This window comes from Balaenoptera borealis (genome assembly GCF_965194805.1).
Source record: "Balaenoptera borealis genome assembly, chromosome: 18".
Taxonomy (NCBI): Eukaryota; Metazoa; Chordata; class Mammalia; order Artiodactyla; family Balaenopteridae; genus Balaenoptera; species Balaenoptera borealis.
Genome location: NC_138877.1, coordinates 77,552,447 through 77,579,227, shown reverse-complemented (window position 1 = coordinate 77,579,227; position 26,781 = coordinate 77,552,447). Strand labels below are relative to the sequence as shown.

General features: G+C 52.0%; 2 protein-coding genes and 1 long non-coding RNA gene across 8 annotated transcripts in view; 1 reads left to right on the top strand and 2 right to left on the bottom strand.

Annotated features, from left to right (window-relative positions):
• Positions 1–652: 652 nt before the first annotated feature.
• ING1 (inhibitor of growth family member 1) lies at positions 653–6,360 on the bottom strand. Of its 6 annotated transcripts, XM_082366264.1 has the most exons (4): positions 4,243–4,436; positions 3,814–3,971; positions 3,202–3,395; positions 653–1,593 (listed from the first exon to the last, which is right to left on the bottom strand). In XM_082366264.1, exons 3-4 carry the CDS (start codon positions 3,311–3,313, stop codon positions 893–895), a joined length of 813 nt encoding a protein of 270 aa, XP_082222390.1. In that variant the 5' UTR covers positions 3,314–3,395; positions 3,814–3,971; positions 4,243–4,436; the 3' UTR covers positions 653–892. The 6 variants fall into 6 exon arrangements, with proteins under 6 accessions (XP_082222390.1, XP_082222393.1, XP_082222391.1 ...); XM_082366267.1 differs by lacking the exons at positions 3,202–3,395; positions 4,243–4,436 and adding an exon at positions 5,887–6,133; XM_082366265.1 differs by lacking the exon at positions 3,814–3,971.
• A 1,658-nt stretch (positions 6,361–8,018) lies between these two features.
• Positions 8,019–10,659, bottom strand: LOC309616083. The gene is made up of 2 exons (XR_014237267.1): positions 10,254–10,659; positions 8,019–8,911 (listed from the first exon to the last, which is right to left on the bottom strand). It is a non-coding gene; the product is annotated as an uncharacterized lncRNA (long non-coding RNA).
• Positions 10,660–10,765: 106 nt separating this feature from the next.
• The window catches only part of CARS2 (cysteinyl-tRNA synthetase 2, mitochondrial), a 35,848-nt gene continuing 19,832 nt past the window's right edge, over positions 10,766–26,781 (top strand). Inside the window, 5 exon segments of the mRNA XM_082366224.1 lie at positions 10,766–11,041; positions 11,381–11,431; positions 15,071–15,188; positions 23,743–23,814; positions 23,919–24,024. Coding sequence (XP_082222350.1) covers positions 10,830–11,041; positions 11,381–11,431; positions 15,071–15,188; positions 23,743–23,814; positions 23,919–24,024 — 559 coding nt within the window. The 5' untranslated portion in view covers positions 10,766–10,829.

The following is a 26,781-nucleotide window of genomic DNA, read 5'->3' as shown; positions in this document are numbered from 1 at the left end:
AAGCTGCTGGCGTACACATTTTTAAGACAAAAATTTAACACTTACTTATGTCAAGATTAAATATACCGGTAGATGAACAAACTGGCCGAGTTGCATTTATTTCTTGATGTCAAGTCTATATGGCTCTCATGCACACAATGGCATCTGGCTGCACTTCTGACTCTAATACAGCAAGTGCAAGTTCACTTGAAAATGCACATTTGTACACCTTGTGTAAGTTAAAGACAGCCACACTAGTATTTGTTGATAGCAAAAGCGTGATCTGAAGCTCCAGGACTGGACCACTCCTGTTTGGTTTAATAAAAAAATGTACCCAATCATTAAAAATGGCCATTTGGGGAACGGGCCAGCATATAAAACATTTGTCAGGTAAAATGTAACCATTTAGCTTTTTTAAAAAATGATTTTCAAACTTTAAACCTTTCTATTGAATTGTTACATGGATATACACTATTATAGCAAGAAACAAATTTGGTATGGGTTATATTTTCAGCAACTTGGCTAACTTTTTAAAAATCTGCTCGTGAAGTAATAACATTTTTTTAAAAAATAAAATAGTAGCTAAGTGAAATTTCTTCTTTCCACATTTAATGTGTTCGGTTGCTTCCAAGTCATCCCCGACTCCCAACAACAACAGAAACCAGAGACCCACTCGAGTGTTTAATTCAAACCTATATTTGCAGTTTCTAAAATGCTTATCCACAGACCACTCTCTCGTTACACATGTGCACCAAGGGAAAAGCAAAGAGAACCCCGGTCGTCCCTACGAGAGGAAGAGCTCCTCTTCCAACAGTCTTTAGAAGGTTACACGCGCAGTCCCCGCGCCCGTCCAGGTGGCGATGCAATAAATACTCGGCTCGTCCTGCTCGCCTCGGGCCAGCCAGGCCCGCCACTACCTGTTGTAGGCCCGCTCCTTTTTGGACTTCTCCAGGGCCTTGTCCATGGTCTTCTCGTTCTCCCCTCGACATTTGGGGCAGTACCACTTGCCCTTGGGTTTATGGTTCAGCCCCACGCAGGAGAAGTGGAACCACTCGATGGGGCACTCGTCATTGTCACAGCCGATCATCTCTCCATAGGAGACCTGATTGCACAGACAGTACGTGGGCTCGTTCGGGTCAATGGGAAGGTCCGCAGGGGATGCCTCCCTCTCGGCTTTGGCCTTGGAGCGTTTCTTCTTCTTGGAGGCCTTCGCCTTCTTCTCCTTAGGTGTTCCGGAGGTGATGTCATCATGGTCGTGATTATTAGCTGCGTTTTCCCGGTTCTCGTTGTTGCGCTGTCGCCGGGACCGCTTGCTGTTAGGCTTTTCTGCCTGCGCGACTGTCTCAGTTTTTGACTTATCCTGGCCAGCTTTGCTGTGGCCAGTGGTGTCACTGACCTCTTGATGTGCCTCAAAGAGTTCCACGTGACTGTCCACCTGCCTGGCCCGGTTCTCCACCAGCTCCACCATCTGGCTCACGATCTGGATCTTCTCGTCGCCCAGCTCCTGGCTCCGAATCAGCGCCCTCTGAATGCAGGGCAGCACCCTTCTCCTCTGGGCGCCGTCCGTCTCCCGCTTGAACTTCTCGTAATATTCATCCAGCTCCTGCAGGATCTCTGCAAAGGAACCAATAAGCGTTACACCCTCGCCATAAACCCTACCGAGGCTTTCGGTTCTCTGATCTACAAAAAAAGTAATTGTTAAGAGACAAAAAGGATCAACGCAAGGCTTCCTAGTATGAAAACTTGTTAACCTGTAGGGCTCTCTGGCAGGCTTTTTTTTTTTTTCCTGGTGAAAAAATCTTTAGAACTAAATACAAACATCAACACAGTCCCTATTTATCAAAGTGCCCCTCAAAGCTCCCCAAGGGACTCTGTGTGCATTCAGAGATTGGGTAACGAAAACTCCTTGGACAGGCACCTATGGGGAAAGTTCAAGTTTAGGTAAAGTGCTGAGGTCCAAACCTTTATTTTCTACAAAATTAATGATTATGTCCTACATTTCCATTGTTTCTATCCAAATATTTTTGTAATAATTTAAAGGCTATTATTTTAGCTATTTTAATGCACTGACATCTAGAATACCGGATTAAATTAGAGAACGTACATAAATACTACATAGTGACCCAGGGCCTCAGTTTATTGGTCACATCATTCCATCCCAGCACGTACAGGAGTATCTCTGTATTACCGTGTATTACTGAAAACAAGAATGGTTTGTCACAATAAGCCAGGCGACCCAGCCTTGCTTTAAAACAAACGTTGCAGATTTTACATTTCCATTTACTGCTTAAAACAATCACATCTGTATCTATAAAAGGCAACAGATTTTAAAACATTATCAAAAACAAACAAAAACCCCTCAGTACTGAATGTAAATCTTCTTGGACAGGTTAGAAGACAGTGTATGTGATTTTAAAATGTAATTTGGCAAATGTAATTAGGCAATTTCTCAAGAAATAAAAGCTGTTAGATAATCTGATTGAAATAAGGAAAGTAAATATTCTTCCCAAGAATCTACTTAAATACACAGATAGAAATTCCCAGAGTTATTTTCCCTAAACAGTAACCATGAAATTAAATAGTATCAGATTTTTCTCCTGAAAACCTTTCGTAGTCTCTTAAAATAAGGCAATTCAACTCTCCAACTCGGAAGCTGCGGGAGGATACGGGTGGGGCGAGTATAAAATGTGACATAACCCCTTCCAGATCTTATATCCAATTAGCTATAAGGCATAAACCTCACACTAGAGTAAACATATGAACTCAGGCAAATACTACTTAAGCACATATTATTTTCCAGGCTACATTCTTCAGCTGAAGATAGCGCTGAAGACACTTCCTAGAGGAACAATACAGACAGTCTGCCACCAGAAAGGAGGAATGCCATAGTCTCACGGGCTCTTGGAGTTATTATTCCCGAAAATAAACAGCTCTATTCAACTTATCCAAGTTCTATTTCACAGGTGCTAAAATATGAGTTTCTGCCATTTATTTTTTAAGTGGATTACACATTACAAAACTATATCAGTTGGTTTAATTGGTAACCAAATTTCTAAAGACAATGTTATCATTTCATAGAAAAGAGAACAATTCCATCATATTGCTAATTTAATAGCATACAGCTTCTTCTACATCACACGCAAGCTTACTGCCACGTGAAGCCCCGCTGTGGGAAAGAAACAAACACCCTATTACAAAATTACCAAGAAATAATTCTTTTACCTACACAACGGCATACATTTCTTCGATGCCCCAAGCGAAGTACTCTTATCAACAAAGCCACTGAAGTACAAACATCTGTAAACAGGAACCCCTGTGCTAACTGGGGCGGCATCCTGTCAGCACACCTGGCTTCTTCAGCTTCATCAGCTCCAACCGCTGCTGACCCTTCTTTCTAAAAATGCTCCATACTGACACTATAGGAAAGCAATGGTACCATGGAAAGAATCTAAGGATTAAGCGAGACTGCAGACAAATTTAAACTGATCTGTCCAATTATTAGAAATGTTTTTTTTGTTTTACACAGGGATTGCGCTGAAGTTCTTTATGAAGTCTTCTTCCTTGGTGCGTGGGCATTTAAAAAATAACACTTCAAAAATAGCTGAAAAATATTTTAAATTCAAAATAACCTCAAATGTCATTGGTAAACTAATTATGATCCATCCTTATGAATTAATGTCCAGTTGATGTTTACTATGCAAACACTGTTAACCAAAGTTTGACTTGCAACCTAGGAATTCTTTTAAAAATAAAGCCTTAATTTTTAGATTAGACTGTACTGCGTATCTCAACACTTAAGTACCAAGTCCCAACCAAATGAGTTACGACTATTACCATGACGGATGTTAAGGCTCTGCAGCTCACTCGGCACTGGCTTCCACGTGAGCCGGGTAGGGTGCGGGTGGGACTGATTTTCTCCGAAGGAGCCAAGTACGCACTGAGCGTGTATTAACTCGACGGAAGATACGCCGGCTCTGAAGCGGTAAAACAGGCTGCCAGACAGTAAGGAAAGCTGTAAGAAAGCAACCTCAACGGTATACTGACGTGGACGCTCGAAAATTTTCAGGATGAACTTTTTGGTCTCCTTGAGATTTCCTAAAAATGCTAAGGAACAGTGCCGGTGACGACGAATTCCTCAAAGACTGGGAAACCCGTTAACTCTCCGCTTTAGTCATTCCACCACCCGAGCCGCCTCCGGGCTCAGCGCACACGGGACCCCCTCGGGGGCCGCCCGGCTCTCCCTGTCCTGGGTCACCGACTCACCAGGCCCGGGTCACTCACGCTTCCCCCGCTCCACGCGGCCGCACCCGCGGGTCTTCGGGGCCCGGGCGGGAGGCCCGACTGCGCCCTCGGCAGCCCCGGCAGCAAGGATTGCCGGCCTCGCCCTGTCCCCCGGGCGCCGCCATTGCTCCGCGACTAGAAGTGACCAGGCTCACGTCCATGGGGGCGGGGCCAAGCCGGTCCCTGCCAATGGGGAGGTGACCAGCCGGCGGCACGCCGCGCCCCTGGAACCACTGCCTATGGGGATCGCCGGGCCGGAGGGCGGAGGCCATGCGGGGCACCAATCACAACGCAGAACCAGAGACCCCAGCCCGCCCTAGCTACACCAATGGCCAATGCGACGGCGGAGGCCGAGCGACCCGAAGACATTCAAATCAACTCGACCTCCTCCCTCCTCCCCGCCCCTCCACCAAAGAGAAAAAAGAAAGCAGCGGAAACAGAGACCCGTGCCAGTCTCTGCGCAAGGCCCGCCCTCATCCGGCCCAGCAACCAATGGTTCAGCAGCGGACTGATAAGGACATTCCATGGGAGATGCCACGGCCAATTACAGGAGGCCGAGGCGGAACATTCGCAATATGCTAATAAGGCTCCTATAAAAGTCGCTGCGAAGCCGAGCCTCCAGTAGAGCGCGTAGGGGCGCCTTCCCCTCAGGGGCTTTAGTGCGCTGTGGGGCGCTTTCTGGCTTTCCACCTCCCCCCACTCTTCCGTTTGCCTGCTGCGCAGTCCTGTAAACATGGGTAAACTCCGAGTGACTATCCACGTTCCAAATACAGACCCCAATGCCGTGCCTGACCAGGAAGGAAAGTTTCCCCAACAGCCAGCAATTCCCAGCGGACCCGAACCCTCCGTCTCTCTCCGGCAGTCTGGGCAGCCGGGGCTGCAGAGAACGACCCACAGGTCCTCTCCCCTGCCATGTTCCTCTCCAAGCCGACAATACTTGCCTGCGCCCCCCGAGCACAGCACAGATGGGCGACTTCTTCGCCCCATCCTCCCTTCCCTGCCCTCCCCTTCCCCACTGCACACACGGAATAAAGCCCTGGCCCTCCGCAAACTACACCCGGCCGCGTCGCCCCTCGCAAGTCGGCCCTCACTCGGTGTCCACGGCCGGGGGCTGGGCGGGGGCGACTGGGGCTACACCACGCGGAGTACGGACCCCGGACTTTATGTAACACTCAGATTCAGGACTGGGTGAAGGTGGTTCCGGGGATAGCGAGCAGGGCCGGGGGACCCCTCGTCCGCAGCGCCCTCCCAGCAGCCCTGCGCGCAGCCCCGTCCCTGCGCCCCTCAGCCTAGCGACCGCGGCACATCCCTCCCTCGGCGCTGTAGCCTGCGCCCCCTGCGCCCCCTCCCCCGCAGCACCCCGCCTCGTCACTTCACTACAAAGAGCGCTTTGCTCGCGCAGCCTGGCGTTGAGACCTCTCGTTCCTCCTTCCTCCTCCGTGTCCGGGCTTCGCGCACAAGGACCTTGGCAAATCAAAGACGCTCCAGACCTTTTGTTTCTGCCGGCGAGGGCCCCGCCGCGGGCTCGCGGCTCTCCAGGAGGGGAGCAGGACGGCCCGCGGCCCCGCGGCGCGCCGCGACCGGCGGGGATGGAGCAGCCGCCCCCGCCCATCCATCCCGCCGTACCTTGGTATTTCGCGTCGATCTCCCGCATCAGAGAGACGTTTCTCTGCAGATCGAAAGGCAGAGACTCGATGGAGTCCAGGTAGTCCTCCACATAGTTCACCAGGTGGATCTGCTCCCCGTTGGCAGGGCTCAACATGGTTCACCGAGGTCCCCGGCGACTCCGCGCGGCTTTCCGCTTCCTCCGGCCCCCGCCCCCTCGGAGCCCAGCGCTGCAAAATGCAAGGCTCCCGCCCGCCGGCGCCCCCCCTCCGGCCGGCCCCGCGCCGCTACATCTGCGAGCCGCTCTGCCTGGGCCCGGGGACCGGCGCCTGGCGGGCCGGACCGGCGCTCGGCGGCCTCAGGCGCGGGGCGGGCGCAGGCGGGCGTGCGGGCGCGCACCCCGGCGCAGGGGCAGGGGCCGGGGCCGAGCGAGCGCGGGAAGGGGCGCGCGCCGCCCGCCGCGCCGCACTTGTCCAACGTGGAAAACCCAAATACCAGTTTCAAACACTTGGGAAACATTCGGCCCCCAGCACCGCGCATGCGCCCCGGCCCCTCCGCCCTCCTCCCCCGTGGCCCCGCCCCCACCGCATTCATGCCCCTCAACAACCCCGCCGCCCGGGGGTGTGGGTTTGTCTGTCACTTTTGCTCGGGCGGGGGTCGCGGGGGCAAGGGGCGGTGGGCGAGGCGCAAACTTTACTAGGAGTTTCGCACTGGTAGGCGGAGCGCGTCGGGCGGCACTGCACGCCCACAGGGGGACGCGGGGCAGCAGGTAGCCCCGCCCAAGACCTGGCCGGAACCGACCCGGCAGTGGCACCATGGCGAGCCCAGATCGCCACCTCCCTCCCCGTACTCAGCCCCTCGCTCTCCGAAGCCCGCCTTGCAGCGGGAAATAAGTACGGCTCGGAACAGACTGGCAACCTCGACAGCCAATCGAGTTGCCGCTCTTACCTCAGTAGTCCAATCAGGACGAAGAGAAGGCGGAGTGAGCACGGATACCTCCTCCTGGGCTCTTACTACTAGAAACCCGCGTCCTCCAGGGGGCGGAGGGACAGGGCTGGCCGAGCAGGCCGGAAGCGATGGCGCATGCGCACTGGTGCGGCCCAGGCAGCAGCCTGCCCGCGCGGGAGACCTACCATTCGGCGGTCGGACCACCACTCCCAGCAGCCTCGGCGGCTCGCGCGCTTGCGCAGTCCTCACCGCCCCCCTTTGTGTTGCCGGCCGGAGCCCAGTGTTGAGCGGCTTGGAGACAAAGCGGCTCGAGAGGGGAGCCGTTCCCCACGCCGGGCCCCCGCAGAGGGCGGGCCACCCCGACTCCTTCCCGCCTGTGTCCTGGAATCCGTTCTTTAAGTCCGCGCCCCCATTGCGAAGGACCACCCAAAGCAGGGCGGGGCAGGCTTCCACTTGCCGGGGTCCTGGGGGGGGGGGGGTCTCTCCCTGTGCTGTCTCGGCCCCTCCCCTCCCCCCATGGCTCCTCTCCCCGCCCTAAACTCCTCGATTGAGACTTTCGGAAGAGCCCCGTTGCCTAGACGACGGGCCGCCGCTCAGGCCCGCCCCTTCCGGCCGAGGCCCCGCCCATGGGCGTGGCCACGTGCTGGCTTCTGGCCTTTGGGCCCAGGGCTGCGCCACGGCTGGTGTTCCTGGCTTGGCGCGCTGTGCAGCTTCGGCTGTGCTCTGCTGTTTGGCCGTCTCCTCTTCCGAGGGGCGGGTGTCCTGTCGCGGTCTCTAACCCTGTCAGGTAGCTCGGCTGCAGCCTCCGGACGTCCCTACCAGCTCCGCGCCTGGGCGGCGCTGCGCCCTTCGGCTCGTGGATGGGGCGTTTCGGCCTCTCTCCCGGGTGCCCTGCTGCCCCGCGGACGCTCCACTTGGTCGGGGAGCGATGCTCTGAGGTTCGGCACGTTCTGGTTGGAGCTTCGAGTCTCCGGAGAAGCAGTGTTGTGACAACCACGACCGCCGGGAAGTTTTAAGTTACTCTTTGTAACCCAGTAGCGTTGCAGACCAATCCAGTGTTTATAAAATAGGTAATTATCTGCAGCGGTGCTCATTCCAGCGATCTGCGGGGCGCAAACGAGACTAAATGGAGCTGTTTGTCTTTCGAAATGAGTTGTTCACATTGGATCGTTGATGCGGTGATAAACAACGAATAATACTTACACTTTCAAGTAAACGGGTTTGATCTTTACTCTCAGCCCCCTTAACCCACCCTCACATCAGGAGAACGAACGTTCACTTCGATATTCAGGAAAATGGTTGTTATTTTACTTAGCGATTCGCATTTTTCCAGTTTTGGCCCAGTTTAAAGCAAATGATAAGTTTCATTTACTGGCCACTAGCCTGCACGAAAGACTTTAATACTATGACGTTATGTGGAAACGGAGACATTATATGGGATAGAGAGTAAACGTTGAATAAGAAAAAAACATATAAGTAATTTTAAAGTACAGTTGCAAGAAAGAGATAGGTTCTTTTAATCCTTGCATTCATCGGCTCTAAAATGAGTAGTGTTTATCTTGATTTAAGAATAAAGGTGAGAAATAATTTACCCCTTCCAATGATAAGCAAACTGGAGTTTTTTTGTTTGTTTTTTAATCACGATGTCATCCCAATAATGATTCTTCATGTTTTCATGGACTTCACAGACACGTGAAAGAAAAAAACTTATTCATTCAACAAGAAATATTTAATGAGCACCTAGCATGTGCTAGCTGCTGTTCTATGCACTAGGGATGCAGTGGTAAAAAAAATGTCTGTAAGACATTTAATTCACCCCTTGGGCTAAAAAGTCAGAAAATATTTGATTAGCTTTACAAAGTTCTTAAAGTGTATGCCAATGACTTTACCGTTTTCTGGACAAGGTTAGAAGACCAATAGCTAACGCATAACTGTGACCACGCATTTTAGATATGCCACTAAAGAAAAGTGTTTAATTTTGAGGATAGATTGAAGCATTTTGGTTGTTTAAAGTTTGTTCTTTGGAGTGTGTTTCAAAAATAGTTATTAAATTTTTTTTCGAAGGTTATATTTCTAGTTTAACTGGAGATGCTGAAACCTATGGGAGTAAAAGAGATGAACATACAATTCTTTAGAGGTGCTTAAAATATAAATCCTAACACATTCATCTCAAACTTGAATCGCCCTAAACAATATGTGCTATCTTAGCTACTCTACTTTCGATTTAGAAATTTTGCTTTGAAAGAAAATGTGATGCTGAGAACTACATTTTTTTTTTTGCTGTTGTCATGGACTAAGAAATGGCATTCGTGATATTTTGGAATCATTAATATACTTTGTTCTGACCTAGACTGGGAGGAGTCACCTCAACTCTCTCTCTCTCACTCTTTTGCTGTATGTGCTAATATATCTTCCCAGTCACTTTTACTTTAATATTGAACCTGCAAGAGGAGTCATGCTTTTAAGCATCATTAAATAATGGGTATGTTTATCACTGTTTGAAGATTCCCAGAAGACTTAAGGTAGCATTGCTGCCTGCCAAGGGCTGAGCACCTTACGGGACCAATTTTCAGAGGACAGAAGATACCATTGTTAGTTTAAAAATCATGATGTCCTATGGCCAATTAAAACATGCCAGCTATCCAGATTCATGTGCGGGGTTTGGTGTTGTCTTACTAAATCTGTTTTCAAAACTTCTAGCTTTTTCCTTGAATTCCGCATATTCTCACAGATTGCAGTCAAGCCTTTTGTTCATTTTCTTATTTTACTGGCATATCTAATATCTGGGTCAGAGCTTTCTCTATCAGATGTTTTACTGCTCAGATGTTCTCCCACCTGCACAACAGGTGGATTTCATCAGAGATTGATTCTGCAATCCTTTTCTGAATTTGTTGGTGGGTACAGTGAGAGAGTTCAGAAGAACTTGCAATCTAAAGTATTCAGGGATCGGGTAATGCACCAGCAGAACTGTATTTGGGGAGTGTGTGCTTAGCACTGATGTGGAGGTCTCCTAATTCTGAACGACAGATTCTAACATTTTAGCGTCATGCCTTAGAACACAATTCACGTTAGACTACCGTTTAGCTGCAGAGGTGGACTCCAGGGATCTTGGGGAAAAGTTTAAGTGCTCTAGGAAGATAATTGTTTGTCTCTAGTTAAGCACTTGCCTTTCTATAGAACGACCAAAACAAGCCCAAGAAAGAACTGGGGAACTTATGTGCTGTTTTGAGGACTGCAAAAGCAAAAGGGATTTTTTTTTTTCTTTCTTTTTTCCTTTCCTTTCTTTTTCTCTTGCTTTTTCTTCTTTCTTCCTTCCTTGCTTTCTCTTTCATTCTTTCATCCTTTCTTTCGTTCTTTCTCTTTCTGTTTTTGACACGGTTTTGATATCAATAGGGACACGTTTGTCGAGATAATTTGAAAGTAACTTCAAGAGAATCCACCTTTAAAAAGTCCCGTTGAAACCGCAATTCAGAATCTTTTTGTTCTCAAGAGACGAGATGACATAACTTTTAATCTTAAAATGAATCCCAGGCAGACATTTCCTACTACGCGTACTTGATGAATGGGTGGTGTCCCAGCTTCGCTCTTTCATGCGGAGACAGGGTGTGCTGCGCTGGGGTGCAGACGTGCTTCGCCAGCAGGCGAGGAGCCGGCAGCTGGCGCCCGCCCCGTGAACCGGACCGGGCCGCGCGTAGGCCCGTCCCCAGGCCCGGGTTGCACCGGCTCTGCTCGGTCCCGCGCTGAGGAGAAGGGCGGAGCGCCTCGGCCCGCGCGCGGCCCGGGGCTGGGACACCACCCCAGCCTGCCGCTCCCCTCCCCCACCCTGAGGCACTGCCCCTCCCCCTGCGCCGCGGCGCGCTCCGAACAGCCCGAGGGAGGCGGGGCGGCCTCTTCCCGACCTCCTCTTCCGGGGTAGGCGGGGCGTGACCGGGCCCCTTCCGTGTGGGCGGGGCCTCGTGGCCCCTCCCGGAGTGGGTGTGGCTGGCGAGTATCTGCGCGCGGCTCGCGGAGTGGCCATGCTGCGGGCGCGCGGGGTCCCAGTGGGCCCCTCGCTCCTTCGGGCCGCGCTGGGCCTGGGGCCGGGGCCGCGGCCGGGGCGGGCGGCGTCGGGGGCGCGCGGGCAGGGCTGGCTGCAGCCTGCGGGCTACGACACGGGCGTCAAGGTGTACAACAGCCTCACCGGGAGGAAAGACCCCTTGATCGTGAGCGGCGCGGACACCGCCTCCTGGTAGCCCCCGGGGATTTGGGGGGGGGCGGGGTGCTGCGGGAGGTGGGGCGGGAAGGGCTGTGGACCCAGCGTTTTCGGAGGCGGGGCCTCTGCATGGAAAGCGGGATTGGGTTCTCAGGTGGAAGCATTTAATAAGTGATAAAAGCATGTTTAAAGTCATAGTGATTCACAGGTTTGGCTGTGCATTTAGCGATTCAAGTGTAATACAGCCCCGGCTATGCATTCCCCCAAAGTGGTTACTTTTCAAAAAAGGCATGATTATATGATGATCCTAACTGAGAGTGGGGTGCCGTTTCTTGCAAATATGTTTCTCATGGTGGATTTTAACTCTGTTCCTAGGTATAGCTGTGGACCAACTGTCTACGATCATGCACACCTGGGTCATGCTTGGTGAGTGTCCTGAGGTTGAATTTTCACACTTTAAGGGACCATTTATTTTGGAAAGAAAAAGCCTTTGCATGTTTTTGCCATCCCTCAAGTGGCAACTTGAGAATGCTGAATAATTACTGTATTGCAGGCATCGTGGGAAGCATACATGTCACAGTCTCGCTTGGTCCCATTTCACAGGTGAGGAAGGTCAGGGAGGCAGTGAGGAGCAGTGAAGAAGGACCTGTTTTGGAATCAGGTGCTTCTTGTTGGGTAGTGAGATGAAGCCTTTCCAAGGACCCTTGAATCAGCTGGTCAGGAGTTATTTCTGGCCCCGCTGCTTATTTACTTCCCAGCTTTGGACAGGCCACTTTATTACTTTGTTTTTTAAAAAATATTTATTTATTTATTATTCATTTATTTATTTTGGCTGCGCCGGGTCTTAGTTGCGGCACGTGGGATCATTTTTTAGTTGCAGCATGTGGACTTCTTCGTTGCAGCATGCATGTGGGATCTAGTTCCCGGACCCGGGATCGAACCCAGGCCCCCTGCATTGGGAGAGCGGAGTCTTACCCACTGGACCACCAGTGAAGTCTGCTGCTTTATCACTTTGAGTCCTGGTTTCTTCATCTTTGAGGTGGGGATAGTAGTATCCATCTTTTTGAATCTTCACAATTTTATGAAAACGCCCATAAAGTGCTTCTTAACCGAGTCCCTGAGGTGGAAAGTGTGGTGAAGGCTCACCAGTTCTTGAGGACAGGTAACACGTTAGGAAGTGTGAGAGCTGGGGTGGGCCCTGGGGCATCTGACCTCCATGTGCTCCCTGTCTCCACCTGGTAATGTGCTGCCTTCTACTGTGCTGCTTTTCCTAATATTTTCTCTTGTGCATCTTTTAAACTTGTTACTGTTCAGATCTAGATTAAAAGTCACCTTTATTCAGTACGTATTTCAAAAATTTATATATCGCCCAGCAAGATCTGAACTTTTTTGTGTGTGTTATAACAAAGTAAATAGTCTAGGAGTCATTTTTTCCTTCACTTTGGGCTAACTTAACTTAATTATAAAAAGCATATTTTGATCTCTTTATTGAAGTATTAAATATGTTGGGGGAAATATTGAAAACAGTAGAGGTTATTGTATCTCCCACCCTGGAAAACCTCTCCACAAAGGCAAAAGAGAAAGAAAACAATTTTACTATCGAATAAGACTTAAACCAGAATGGGACGCACAGGCAGCTCGCTGAAAGGATTGCAGAGACAGAAGGGACTTGCAGTCTTGTGTGAGCTGAGTGGGCCCAGCTCTCTGGTTCAGGCAGGTCTGTAGTGTGGATTCGGGCACAGGTTAGGCCCCTCCCATTGGGTGGTGAACATTCTTGGTAACTTCATTTCAAAGTGAAGGCTCCCAGGTCCTTGAAACTTTCCTGAGTTATGAGACTGACAGAGGCTTGTTTAGCCGTTAGAAGCATTTAGGTACATTTTAAAAGGGCTGAGGAAGAAATTCTGAAAGAAAGGGGGAGTAGAGCAGAGCCTCTCCCTTATTTTCGACTAGCAGAATCAGGCCTTTCAGTTGTGATTTGTATCTGTCCTTACAAATACGGGAGAGAGTACAGATCTTCAGCGTACGGCCAAGACAACGTTCATGGCTCTTAGACTGAGAGAACGTCATCAGCACCCCAGAAGCCTCCTGTCCGACTCCCTCGCCCAGGGCCCCCACTTGACGGTAACCACTCTGGGCATCTCGGTGGCGCCTCATCAGGGAGAGTCCTCAATCTGGGGTGTCCCTGCGAGGTAGAACCCTAAGTGCTACGAGATTTCTGAAGAGGTTGTAGTCTTGGGGGCAGGGATGGTCAGGCATGGTCCACTGCTCTTAAGTAAAGTTTGAAATCCCAAAGCCCAGGACCGTGTCCTTCCGCGGGTCTGTCCCTCCTCACTCTCCAGGTTCGTGTCTCCACACTCCCTTCCCTGCTCGCCCCGCCAGCCTCTGTGTTAAAGAGACAGACACTTACCAGACACAGCTCTGGCTACGTGCGTTCTAAACGCTGCGCAAACCCCAGCCAGTGATATCCTCTGACCACACCAGGTGGTGGTGCTGTCACCCCGAGAGTGTAAATGGGGACAGGTCCCCTGGCTGCGAAGTGCTGAGCTGAGGGGCAGGCGGGTGTCTGCCGAGTCCAGGTTCCCCGCTAGGGGCGCGGCCTCAGCCAGGGGAGCTGGTCCTGCACCTGGGCTTTCAGGGTTCCCACGGTGCTTGGGGAGGCCCCGGGGAGCAGCCACAAGCAGGTATCAGGGACCCGCAGCCCCCGAGCTCCTCTGGGCTGCGCGTGTGATTTGACTCTTTTTTCACTCTGTTTCAGGTTCCTGTTAGCTTTTTCTCTTAAGTCTCATTTCTTGTAGAGTTTTCCTGACTTGACAAAGAGGGGTACACTGATGATAATTATAGTAAGAATTAGTTGGAATTCCTGCTGCACAGGCACCAAGATGATGTACAGCAACTCTATGAGGTAGTGGAATTTTGCCCAGTTCATAAATAAGCAGTCTGATGCTTCAGAAGGATATTTAACCTTTTAGCTCCTTGAGAAGGAGTTTTGGAGATGCTTGTCCCTGGAATTTGGCCTCAGCTCTCTTTGGGGCAGGTGGGTGTTGGGAGTTCAAGGGATACAATAATGAGGCTCATTTTCGAGGGAAAATGATTTTATGAGCTCAAATGTTGGCCATGTGGATAACAGAGATGAGCATGAGATTAGCTGACCCTGAGTTTTAAGGTTGTTTTTATGGGAAACTAGTTTCTTGAGATTTTAAATGGATCTTAGATTTTAAACCCTTTTGCTTTCACAAGTCTGAATTACCCCCGTACAGCTTGTCCATAAGCTGGTGTTTCCATATTCCACAATTGTGTGCACATTTCTTAGGAATGATCTTATCCAGCTTTGATGGGATTGTCCCTGTCTTGATTTGTCATTATTTGCTTCTATCTCTTGTCACGGTGAAACATTAGTTATTCTAGAACACGAACAAGGATGGTAAAAGCTCTCAGTATCTTGACCACCTCCTGAGCTTGCATCACAAGTGAATTTTTATACGATTGAATAGATGTAAACTCAACGCCTGTAAAGTTAAAAATGCTAGTGTGGTGTCCTGAAGTTGAGGCAGTACCTTTGTCAGTTCCTCATGCAGACCCACATGGGCCAGTCAGTAAAAGGCTTTTCCTTTTGTCAGCTGTCCTTGGAACTGTCCTTGATATCACACACTCACAGTTAACGTGCGGCATCATGTTAAATGCACCGCACACTTTTGAAGATCACAGTGATGACTTTCGGTTTTGTTTTTTTTTTTTTATAAATTTATTTATTTATTTTTGGCTGTGTTGGGGCTTCGTTTCTGCGCGAGGGCTTTCTCTAGTGGCAGCGAGCGGGGACCACTCTTCATCGCGGTGCGCGGGCCTCTCACTATCGCGGCCTCTCCCGTTGCGGAGCACAGGCTCCAGACGCGCAGGCTCAGTAGTTGTGGCTCACGGGCCCAGTTGCTCCGCGGCATGTGGAATCTTCCCGGACCAGGGCTCGAACCCGCGTTTCCTGCATTGGCAGGCAGATTCTCGACCACTGCGCCACCAGGGAAGCCCGTGACTTTCGGTTTTAAAAATGCCCTAACATTTTTTTTCTTTCAGCTCCTATGTTAGATTTGATATAATTCGAAGGATCCTGACCAGGGTTTTTGGGTGCAACGTTATCATGGTGATGGGAATTACAGACGTGGATGATAAAATAATCAAAAGAGCCAATGAGGTAAGTGTGGATTATGTTGATGAATGCTTTGATTGATTAGTATTCTAACCCCTATTTGACACTTCTTATTTGCACTTCACAAGACTTTTCCGGCCTTACTGTCCACACGTGGCCCCGCGAGGATACCCTCGTCTCAGTCCATGGAGGCTTCCCGGCCTGAATGCAGGCCCTTCCCTGCCCCCTCAGCCTCCAGGGTAAATACCTCACTCCCTGTTTACAGAGGAAAGTCAAAAGGCCATTTTGGGGCTAGGGAAATTTAGCTCATATGAGGTTTAATTTTCTCATTTGTTAAGTGAACAGGGTGCTTCTCTTATATCTCATTCAGCATTTAGAGGAAGTCTTGGGGGGAAATTCTAACACAGGGATTAAATAAAGTAGTTATATTTTTATTTTTTATTTTTAAAAATTTTATTTATTTTTTTGGCCATGCCACGTGGCTTGTGGGATCTTAGTTCCCCGACCAGGGATTGAGCCTGGGCCCTCGGCGGTGAGAACACAGAGTCCTAACCACTGGACCGCCAGGGAAGTCCCTGTAGTTCTATTTTTATTTATTATTTATTTATTTATTTTGGCTGCACTGGATCTCAGTTGCGGCATGCAGACTCTTAGTTGCGGCATGCATGCGGGATCTAGTTCCCTGACCAGGGATCGAACCTGGGCCCCCTGCATTGGGAGCACGGAGTCCTAACCATGGGACTGCCAGGGAATTCCCTATAGTTTTATATAGGTGTATATATATATTTTTTTAATAAATTTATTTTTTATTTTATTTTATTTATTTTTGGCTGCGTTGGGTCTTCGTTGCTGCATGCAGGCTTTCTTTAGTTGCGGCGAGCAGGGCTACTCTTAGTTGCGGTGCGTGGGTTTCCCATCGCGGTGGCTTCTCTTGTTGCGGAGCACAGGCTCTAGACGCATGGGCTTCAGTAGTTGTGGCTCGCAGTCTCAGTAGTTGTGGCGCACGGGCTTAGTTGCTCCGCGGCATGTGGGATCTTCCTGGACCAGGGCTTGAACCTGTGTCCGCTGCATTGGTAGGCGGATTCTTAACCGCTGCGCCACCAGGGAAACCCCCTATAGTTACATTTTTAAAAGTCTACTTTCAAAGGTTCACCTCTTCTGCTTTTTATGATTAGCAACTCTCTATAACAATTATATATAAGTATATCTATAACAGTTATCTCTAAAGATCTATACAAAATTGTTAAATTATCTAATTTACAGAAAAACCTACATTGAGTGCCTTACATCCTGTAATTTAAAAAATGTATGAATATATATATATATATATATATATATATATAGTGTTTTTTTAGAAAACCAGTTTATACTTTATATTGTTTCGTAACCTGTTTTTTCCACTTATTGCATTTTGAGTGTTTTTTCGTGTTATGTATTCTTAAACATTTTTAAATAGTCTTAATAACCTTCCGTCACACAGACATTGTACTTACTACCATCCTTATTTTTGGACTCTTGCATTCCTCCCATATTCTGTTATTTTCTCTCAGATTTATTTCCTAGAAACCCCATCTTCCTATTTCCTACCGATTTGCCTTTTTAATAACTAGACAGCATTCTGCCGTTGGAGGCTACTCAGAGATTCCTCTGGACCTCCCCATCTTTGACTGTTTTTATTGTTTCTAGGTGTTAAAAATAGTGCTGCAGTGAATTTCTTTTTCTCCCCCTCTGTTTTGTCTGCTTAAATACTTTTCCCAAGGTGGAATTACTAGGTCAAATGATGAGCAGTTTATTTGATACGATTTGTCACCCTTCTTGGAGTCGGATCGTTTCAGAGAGAGGTTACCAGCAGTGCCGAAAACGGGTTCCAACTTTAAACGTATTTCCTCACGTCCTCAGCACAGTGGGGTTTCCCATTTTTGTTTAGCCTGGGTAGCTCAGTCAGTGTGTCGTGTTCCCTTACAGTGGACTCGACTTCTGTTTCCAGGACTGTCCCTGAACTTCATTGACCATCCGGGTCCAGGCTCAGGCCTGGGACAGAGGCTTTGTGTGGACAGAGGTGAGACAGACAGTTCTGGCCTCCGGACCTTGTGTCCGGCGAGGCAGACGGACCCTCAGACGGATGCTCTGTGTGTGACTTAGTTTATTTTGTAAGCCCAGATTGGGGGTGGGGTGCAAAGAGGATCACTGCGCCTTTCTGGAATTCGGAAATGACTTACTGGAGGAGGTTTGCCCACGCGGGACGTTAAGCGTTAGGAAGGGATTGGCCCGTGAAAAGCGAGACATTCTGGGTGGAGGGGAGAGCGTGGAGAGAGCAGAGCGTGTCCTGCGTGGAAGCCAATCCTGCAGTATCCCTGGCACGTGGGGCGGGCGGTGCTGGCTGGCGAAGCTGGAGAGGGAGGGCGTCCCGGCCTGGACGATGCCCTGGGAGTTGGGCTCTGTTCCGTAGACCGTGGGACCTTCCAGCACGGGACCAGCTCGGTGCAGTGGGAACGGCCCGCTCGGGGGCGGGGGGATGCGACCAGGGACAAGGGCCTCAGGGAGGGCTCGGTGGGCGCCCTGCACTGGGGGAGGGTGCGCGCTTCGTGAGTGGAGAGAGAGGAAGTTTGAGGTATCGGAGGAAACCCAAACCAATCTGAAGCTCAGCTCAGGGCTGTGTTGAAATAAAAATACGCATGTGGTCTTTGTCGTGGTTCCTGGTCCACAGCTGGAGTGATAGTGTGTGTCTTCTGTGAACTAATGGGATGACCAGTGGCTGGGGCCCCTAGATGGCGTCGGGATGGGGGCTGGTGCCAGAAAGACCAGCCATGAGTTGAGCTGGAACTTTCACTCCCACCTGCATCCCTCCACCCCTGCCTACCTCCTGGGGGGGGAGAGGGGCTGGAGGTTGAGCTGATCACCGATGGCCAGGGATTTAATCAACCTTCCCAAGGATGAAGCCTCCATAAAACCCCCAGACGACGGGGCTCTGGAACTTCCAGGTTGCTGGACATGGAGGTGCTGGGAGGTGGTGCCCGCCCGGCCCCCCGAGGGCATGCACGTGTCCCCCCACAACCTCGTCCCTCGTGTCTTGTCCACGGGGCTGCTGCTGAGTTGTGTCCTTCATATAAACTGGTAATGGGAAGTGCAGTGCTCTCCTGAGCTCTGTGACTCGTTTCATCAAACCCCCAAATTTCTAGTCGGTGGACAAAAGTGCTGGTGGCCTGGGGACCCCACTGCTGCAGGTGTCTGAAGTGGGGCAGTCCTGTGGGACTGAGCCCTTAACTTGCGGGCTCTGTGCTGACCCCGGGAGCTGGTGTCAGAATAGGATTGACGGGGCTTCCCTGGTGGCGCGGTGGTTAAGAATCTGCCTGCCAATGCAGGGGACACGGATTCGAGCCCTGGTCTGGGAAGATCCCACATGCCATGGAGCAATTAAGCCCGCCTGCCACAACTACTGAGCCTGCGAGCCACAAGTACTGAAGCCCACACTCCTAGAGCCCATGCTCTGCAACAAGAGAAGCCACCACAGTGAGAAGCCCACGCGCCACAACAAAGAGTACCCCCCGCTCGCCGCAACTAGAGAAAGCCCGCGCGCAGCAAAAAAGACCCAATGCAGCCAAAAATAAATAACAATAAAATAAATAAGTTTATTTTTAAAAAAACAAAACGAATAGGATTGACTTCCAGCTGGAGTCAGAGGGTCGGAGAAGTGGTTGGCATTGGAAAAGACACACCACGTTTGGTACCAGAAAGGAGCCACTGCAGGGCTGGAGGTGAAGATCAGGCGGTGCCAGCGCTGGCGGTTCATCATCCCGTCCCTGGTTCTCTCTGACGGTTTAGTTCGAGCCCTGGCCTGATTCTGTCTCTGCCTGGTCTCCAAATCCCCCGCCTGTGTCCGGTGTCCCTGCGGTCACTTGTCCACCCTGGTCCACCACCGGAGCCTAGAGGCGAGGTCATGAGATGCCGACGCGGGAGCTGCTGCTTCGTGGGGACCTGTGAGGGAGCAGGGGCTGGGGGAGCAGAGGGAGACGGGGGCGGGAAGGGAGCGGGCGGCTTGGGGCCGCAGGGGTGGGGCCGCAGCCCCCGACTGGCAGGGGCCGTGTGCTGCTGTCGCTGTCGCTGTCCCTGTCACTGTCCCTCTGTCTTCCCGCCTGGAGCCGTTTGTCCAGGGCCATCTCACTTCGGTCTGTGCTCAGCCACTTGCTGGGGTGGCAGCCCTGGGGTCCTAGAGTGGAGGTTTTGAGCGAACACGATGCAGGAAGGAGTGTCCTGTCGTCCACGGTGAGGACAGACCAAGGGGAAGGCGGGGGGCAGGCGTGCGACGTCCCTCTGGAATCCGCTGGGATCCGGGCGGGAGCCGCACAGGGTCCGGGACGCTTGGTGGGAAGGTCGGTCCCGCGACGCAGAGCAGGGTGGACGCTGGAGCCCTGCCTCGGGGGCCGGGGGTAGGACGGAGAGGACAGAAGCCTGTGACCTGGCGTGGCAGCTGGGTGAGCGGCCTGCAGGAAGCCCGCGGCAGGGCGGCGTCTGGAAGTGCAGGCTGCTCGAGAAGGACGGCGCCCAGGCCTGCGTTCCACCTGTCCTCACGCCCGGACGGGACGGGACGTGAGGCCGCGCAGGCGTGTCCCCGCCCTGGGCGCTTTGGGGTTGGCTGTGAGGCCTCAGAGTCGGAGGTAGAGCTGTCCAGCCACAGGGGGGCGGGGGCCTTGGCGGGTGGGCGCCGGAGGGGAAAGATGGGGTGCGCGGGGGGTTAGGGGAGTGTGGGCCAGCAGCCGCGGGGTGAAGGCCGGGAGCCTGGGGAGGGAGGGGCTGGGCGTCCGCAGGCGCAGGAGGAGTGGGGCTTCAGGGGGTCCCGCGGGAGGCGTTGCTTGCTACTTTATGAAGAACTTGCAAAGAATTTGCGTTACTTAGAACGTGAGAGTGGGTAGGATTGGTTAAAGATCCTAAGCGCAGAATGTTTTAATTTTTGACGCCTGAGCGTTTCAGTACTTATTACACAGCAGGATACTAACCTGGCATCCAAGGGTCTCTTCTGTCCTCAAAATAGAGTCTTACTTCAAGGGGATAAACCGTTCATCTGAAACACAGCGTTACGAAGATACCTGTTTGTTTCTTCGGATCCAGCAGAGAGGCTGTTCTTTTTACTGAGGGCAAACGTTTTTGACGATGGCCATACCTTCATGCCATCTGCTCCAGCACTTGCTCTTAAAATATTTTAAATTATAATATTTCACTTTTCTGAATCACTTCCTTGACTTTAATTTTTGGCACAGTTTTGTAGTTTGTCAGGGATAAAAACCGCAGGAAGATTTCTGGGGTAAGGATGAAAAGAAACGAGGTATATTCGCATGGTCGCATTTTTTGTTAAGAAAAACGATAAATGTCTCAGCGATTCAAGCCGAGTTACTCTCTCTGTGCTTCGGAACCCTGGCCTGCGTGCCCTTCCCTCCGGGAAGAAGGCTGGACGCGCAGCTGAGGGCGAGGGCTGGACCGGCGGGGTCCCCTGCCAGGGAGAGCTCAGCTGAGGTGATCCGGCGGGGGTCTGAAATAACAGGGACCAGGACCCGTGTCAGCAGCGCCTCCTGTAGGTTGTTCTGTGGAGAGAGCAGTGCGAGCCCCTCGTGGGGTGGGCCCAGCTGCCTAGAACTGAAATGTTAGTTTTGGAATATGATTCCCTCTCCCCCAAGCCAGCAACAGCTCGTGCCCACTTGCAGTTCACTGTCACTGGGAGCGCTCGCAGCCGTCCTCACCCCGCGCGGAGCAGGACGTGCCTGTTTGCGCAGAGGTGCCCCCCACGCACCGTGTGTCCGTATTATCGGAGCTGGACACGCTGATCCTGGAGTTCCCACGGAAGAGCAGAAAGCAAGAGTAGCCAGGACAAGGGAGGGGGCAGCCCTACCAGATGTTAAAGCAGTTAAAAACCTATAGAAAGTTGTTGTTGTTTTTAATATATTCTTTCCCCTTTTTTAGCACAGCTTTACTGAGGTGGAACAGACCCGAGGGAAGCTGCACGTAGTGCACACAGCGTGTGCAGCCCGATAAACCCCCCACGCCTGTGACCATCACCGGTGTCGAGATGGTGACCGTCACCACCCTTCCCCCCAGAAACCCCACCCTCCAGCCTCCCTGCGCCCCACCCCGAAGCACCCCCGTCTGCTTTCTGCGTCTCTGGAGGCTGTAGAGATTAAACATTAATTTATAGTTACACGAAGAGACAGACGATGGAACACACTAGAAAGTCCAGAAATAGACACAGTAAATCATGGAAATTTATTTTATGATAAAGATGGCATTTCAGATCATTGGGGAACAGATGAATTACTCAGTAAAAAGTGTTGACAGTTGGGTAACCATCTGGGGAAAAAAATAAACCAGAGTTGGATATATGCCTCACAACCAAATCTGAAGCAGATCGGATTTCACATAAGAGAAGTGGAACCACAAATTACTGGAATAAACCTTGGGGCACTTTTTATAGCCTTGTGTTGGGGAAGGCTTTCCTAAGTTTGTTTCCAAACCCAGAAAAGATGGAGAAATGTAAAAGATTGCTAAATATAAAAATGAAATTTTCTGCCTGCCATAAAATAGCCATAAGGTTGAAAGACTGTGAAAAAAATTGAAATTCCTACTGGGGGTAAAAGGTTGGTTTCTTTTCTTTAAAAAATACTTCCTACGTATCAATAAGAAAAGACCTAAAAGACCTACAACTCTGTAGAAAAAAGGTTAATTTCAGATGGTTTAGTGCAGATGGTCCCTAAACACGTGAGATGTTCAAGCTCCCTCAAAATACGAGAAATGCAGCTTAAAGATGCAACGAGAACGTGCTATTATTTAGTATCACGTCGACGAGGTCCAGCCGTCCGCCAGCACTGTGCCCGAGCCTGGCGGGTCAGGTTCCAGTACCTCCGGAGGCGCTGCCAACAGCCTGCCAAGGGTGTGCGTGTGTCCTCGACCAGGGCGTCACGTGCGGGTCTGTAGCTCAGGCTGCGCACTCGCGTGGGTGTCACGGCCGGAGACGGCGAGAGCGCGGACCGGGTGGTGCGAGGTTCACGCCCGGCTGGGAGACGGACGCGGACGCAGGCCTGCGTGGGAAGGTGGCGCTCGGCGCACCGCGTGCCCGGGTCCCCGCTACCGTGTGGCGTCAGCCGAGGAGACCAGGCGCAGGCGCGTGGGGGGCTTTGGAGAGGCGGTACAAGCACCCAGCTGACCACGCTTGTGCTCCTGGGACGATTCTGACGGTGTTTGCCTTGTGGGAGGGCGGCCGGGCTTGCGCACATTTACGTTGCTCGTGTTCTCCAAGAGAGAATTGCCGTGCAGGAGACTGAAATCAGGTAAATACTGATCAGATAGATGCTGATCTTTGGGTCCCACATAGCGTTTTATTTGAAACTTCTGAAACGGCACCGAGTTTTTAGGCGTTACTGTTCGGTTGGCCTTTTGTCCTCTGGATAGATGTTCGGTAGCAGATTTCTTGTTTAGGAGGTCTGCTCTGCCACAGGGCCACGCTCAGGGGAAGGCCCAGTGGGTCTGGGTGTCGTGTCTGCGGGGGAGTGATATGAACAAGGCTCTTCTGTCCGCTGTCTCACCCGCGTGCACGGGAATCCCCGGAGCCATCTAAGGGGTGACTCGCTGGGACTCTCCACCTTGCAAAGCAGAGGCAGAGAGGTTTGTTGTCTTGCCCCGGACCACGCAGCGAAAAAGACACTTTGTTCACCAGGTTTATTTCTTCAGTAAACGCTCCCTGGCCTCGGTTTCCAGGACGATTCCTTTTTCGGGCCCTGGGCTGGGACGAAGGTGGCCTCAGGGTGACGGGGCTCGGGGTGGCCTTCCACTTGAGGAGGTTTCGTTGTCCTCCGGAGCGGGAGTGTCTTCACCCTGACGCTGTTTCACGGGGTGAGGGGAGCAGGGCAGGGGTGCCTAGCGCGGAGCAGACGCAGGTGCCGGCGGAGTTGAGAGCTCACGGTCGTGGACCCGCGGAGGGTTTCAGGACGTCAGGGTCGTGCTCTGTGCTGGGCGTGTTTTTCTGCTGAAAAGTAAGAAGTGCCCTAGGGAGGACTGTCGTGTGTGCCGGGCCCCCCTCCCCCCCGAATCCAGAGCCCCTGCGTTCAGAATTCACCATACTTCTCTGGGGGTTCTGCTTGCCCCCGACGTCCAGCCCTGGCCCCTCCAGATGGAACACCCGTCACGGTCCCCACCGACGGGGGCTGCATCGCTTTCACATGTTTCTGAGACATTTCCTCACACATGCACTTGTGACTTGTTTTCTCTTGCCCCCTGAGAGATAAGGGATACAAGTCGGGAACTCAAGTGGTTGTGTGTCGGGCGGGGTGACCTGGCTTGCCCTGGTCCTAGAAGAGCAGAGGCTACTTTGTAGGTCTTTGGGTTTTGTTTTGAATTATATAACGGAAATCATGACACGGTTTATTCCTTTTTCTCTCTGACCAGAAAGCAGGTCAGTAAAGCTTTTTGACCAGCTAAGGGACTAGGACGATTAAATGCCCCTTTGTGGGCCAGGACCACGTGGAGACCGTGCTGGGCGGGCCGTCAGGGGTGGCCGTGCCTCTGGGGTTCCGCCGTGAGCCCCCCAGACTCGCATGCTCTCCTCATCTTCTTACAGATGAACGTGTCGCCCGCTTCCCTGGCCAATCTTTATGAAGAAGACTTCAAACAAGACATGGCAGCCTTGAAGGTAGGTGGGTGATGAGCAGCTTGGACGGTGGAGTCAGTGGGGCTGACCCCCCCCAACCCCGCGTGGAGCTGCGGAAACCGTGTCTCTCCTCTGCTTTCTTACAGGTTCTCCCACCCACCGTGTACCTGAGGGTAACTGAAAACATTCCTCAGATAATTGCTTTTATCGAGAGAATCATTGCTAACGGGCACGCTTACTCCACCCCGAAAGGTAGCAGTTATGTTATTAACCTGATCGCTGGGTGAGACCCGTAGGAGTTTGACGGGCGGGCTGCGTATTTGGGTGGCCGAACGTCTTACTGTCTTTCTTGGTAGGATTCTTACGGCAAAAATGTTGTGAGATTTTCTACGACTGTGTCTCTTTGTGAAGCTATTGAATCAGTTCTCTTTCAAAATACCTTGCGCTGTCAGAGGCGAGATGAGCATCCGAGAGTCTGTCTCAACGCGGCAAACGTGGCCAGGTGCCAGCGGCCGCGGGGTCTGGGTGGGGGTACAGTCTTCACTGGAGCCTTTTTTCAACTTTGTTTATAATTTTTCACAACACAGTTGGGGACAGTGGCGGTCGCTCTGAAGACCCACTCCCTTGTTAAGGACTGGCCCTCCCTCCGCGTAGGGGAGGGTCGTTTTTGATGGGCCAGTGGCAGAAACGGCAGATCTCCCGACACTGCCACTCGCATCTGTGCGTAAAGGGCCTCGCCCTACGTAACTCCAGCGTCATCACCAGCCCCAGGCGCTGCACCGAGCCCTCCCGCATCCCATGGCCTCTGCACGGGGCTGTGTCCCCTGTTCCGTCTAAGACACACCCACAGTGTTCCCTCCACGAAGCTGAAGACACTGACTGGGTCCCTTGTACAGAACACCCCGTCTTCAGGTGCTTTGCCTGATCCTCTTGGAGACAAAACCTGAATATAGCAAATACGTGAAGGAAAAAGCGCAAGTCCTCGTGTGCGCAGGCTGCACGCGGCTCCAGGCAGGGTCCCCGCGCCTCTCAAGCGCTCGGGCGGGACCACGAAGGAAAGGTGCTCCCTGTCCGGTCATCCCCGTACACCGCATCGAGGGTCACACTTCTTCCTTTGTCCTCTACTCACAACGAGCATGGCAGCACCTGCAGAGCCCCGACCCAGGCTGGGCGCTCTGGGCATTATTCACGAGGTCAGAGGCTTTTCTGGTCCAAGAACCGACACGTTGTGCAAATAAGGCAGCACGGGATGGGCTGCCCAGTGGGACGGTGCCAGTATCAGAGCTGAGGAAGCTCACCGTCAGCCCCGGGGGTGGAGAAGCTTCCTGGGAGGGAGGAGGCTTTGGCCAGGGCTTTGGGGATGGGCAGGATCTGGGAGGCACGGCTGGGGAGAAGGTGGTGCAGCTGAAAAAAGGCAGGATCCCAGAGGCAGCAAAACGCCAGGGTGCAGCCTTGCCCTGGGGCCCCAGACAAAAGCAGCAGCTCCTAAACCAGTTAAACTGGACCCAGAGGAAGGGCCAGACAAAGCACCCCAAGACGGGCATTCTGTACGACAGGGGACCCGGTCGGTGTCTTCAGCTGTGGAGAGAACACAGTGGGTGTGTCTTAGACGGAAGAGGGGACACAGCCCCGTGCAGAGGCCGCGGGATGCGGGAGGGCTCGGTGCAGCGCCTGGGGCTGGTGATGGCGCTGGGGTTACGTAGGGCGAGGCCCTTTATGCACAGCTGAACGTCTGCTCCAGAAGATACAGGAGGCGTCTCCCCGCGGTCCTGGAACCGGAGGGGGAGGAGTGACCAGACCTGAGACCTGTGTCCTGAGGCACCAGGGGTTCACCCAGGCGTGGCACAGGATAAATGCTGCGTGTCGTCCTGTTTTGTTTTGGTTTTTTAATTTATTTTTATTTTTGGCTGCATTGGGTCTTCGTTGCAGTGCACGGGCTTCTCATCGTGGTGGCTTCTCTTGTTGCGGAGCACGGGCTCTAGGCACGCGGGCTTCAGTAGTTGTGGCTCACGGGCTCAGGAGTTGTGGCACACAGGTTCAGTAGTTGTGGCTTGAGGGCTCTAGAGCGCAGGCTCAGTAGTTGTGGCGCATGGGCTTAGTTGCTCCACAGCACGTGGGATCTTCCCGGACCAGGGCTCGAACCCGTGTCCCCTGCGTTGGCAGGCGGACTCTTAACCGCTGCGCCGCCAGGGAAGCCTTGGTTGTACATTTTTAATAATGGTGACACAAACATAATTGACTTAAAATAAATGTATTAACTTGAACTCCAGTAATTTGGACTTTGTGGCAGTTCCACAAAAGCTTGACTCTAATTTGAGCTTTGAACTATTTGTGAAGAAAAAATTTGTTCAGCAAATGGGTGAAGTAAGCCCAGGTTCGGGAAAACGTGTCCTCTATCAAGGGAGCAGTTTCTCCGTCAAAGCATTTTCAAAGTGCTGTCCGCATTCTGACTTAGTAGAAAGCAGTTCCCACAGTATTTGTTTCGCTGCTGTACCCCGGCATGTAGGTCGGGCTCAGTAATAAACTGCGTGCGGAGGAAGGACCCCGTGGGGGACTGGCAGAGCCCAGTCACCGGGGGCCGTTTCCCCACTGTTCTGCCGATTGCCCCCCTGTGGCACTGGCGCCTGCCCTGTCCCCGCCAGCTGGGCTGGAGAGTGACCGGGGACATGGGTCTCTGACAGTCAAAGCTCCCTGGATCTTGTGTTTGTTTTGTTTGTTTTGGCCGCTCTGTGAGGCAGGCGGGAACTTAGTTCCCCGACCAGGGATTGAACCTGGGCCCCCTGCAGTGGAAGCGCGGAGACTTAACCACTGGACCGCCAGGGAAGTCCCGTAAAAGCTTCCTGGATCTTAAAGCAACCTGTCTTCAAGGCCACTGTCCCTAAGAAGGATAGTGCAGATACAGATTAGTAACTGTCAGTACAAAGAATGTGAAGATTAAAAACCAGAAGTTTGCGAAGGTTAAAAATTGCACCCGAGGGGGCTTCCCTGGTGGCGCAGTGGTTGAGAGTC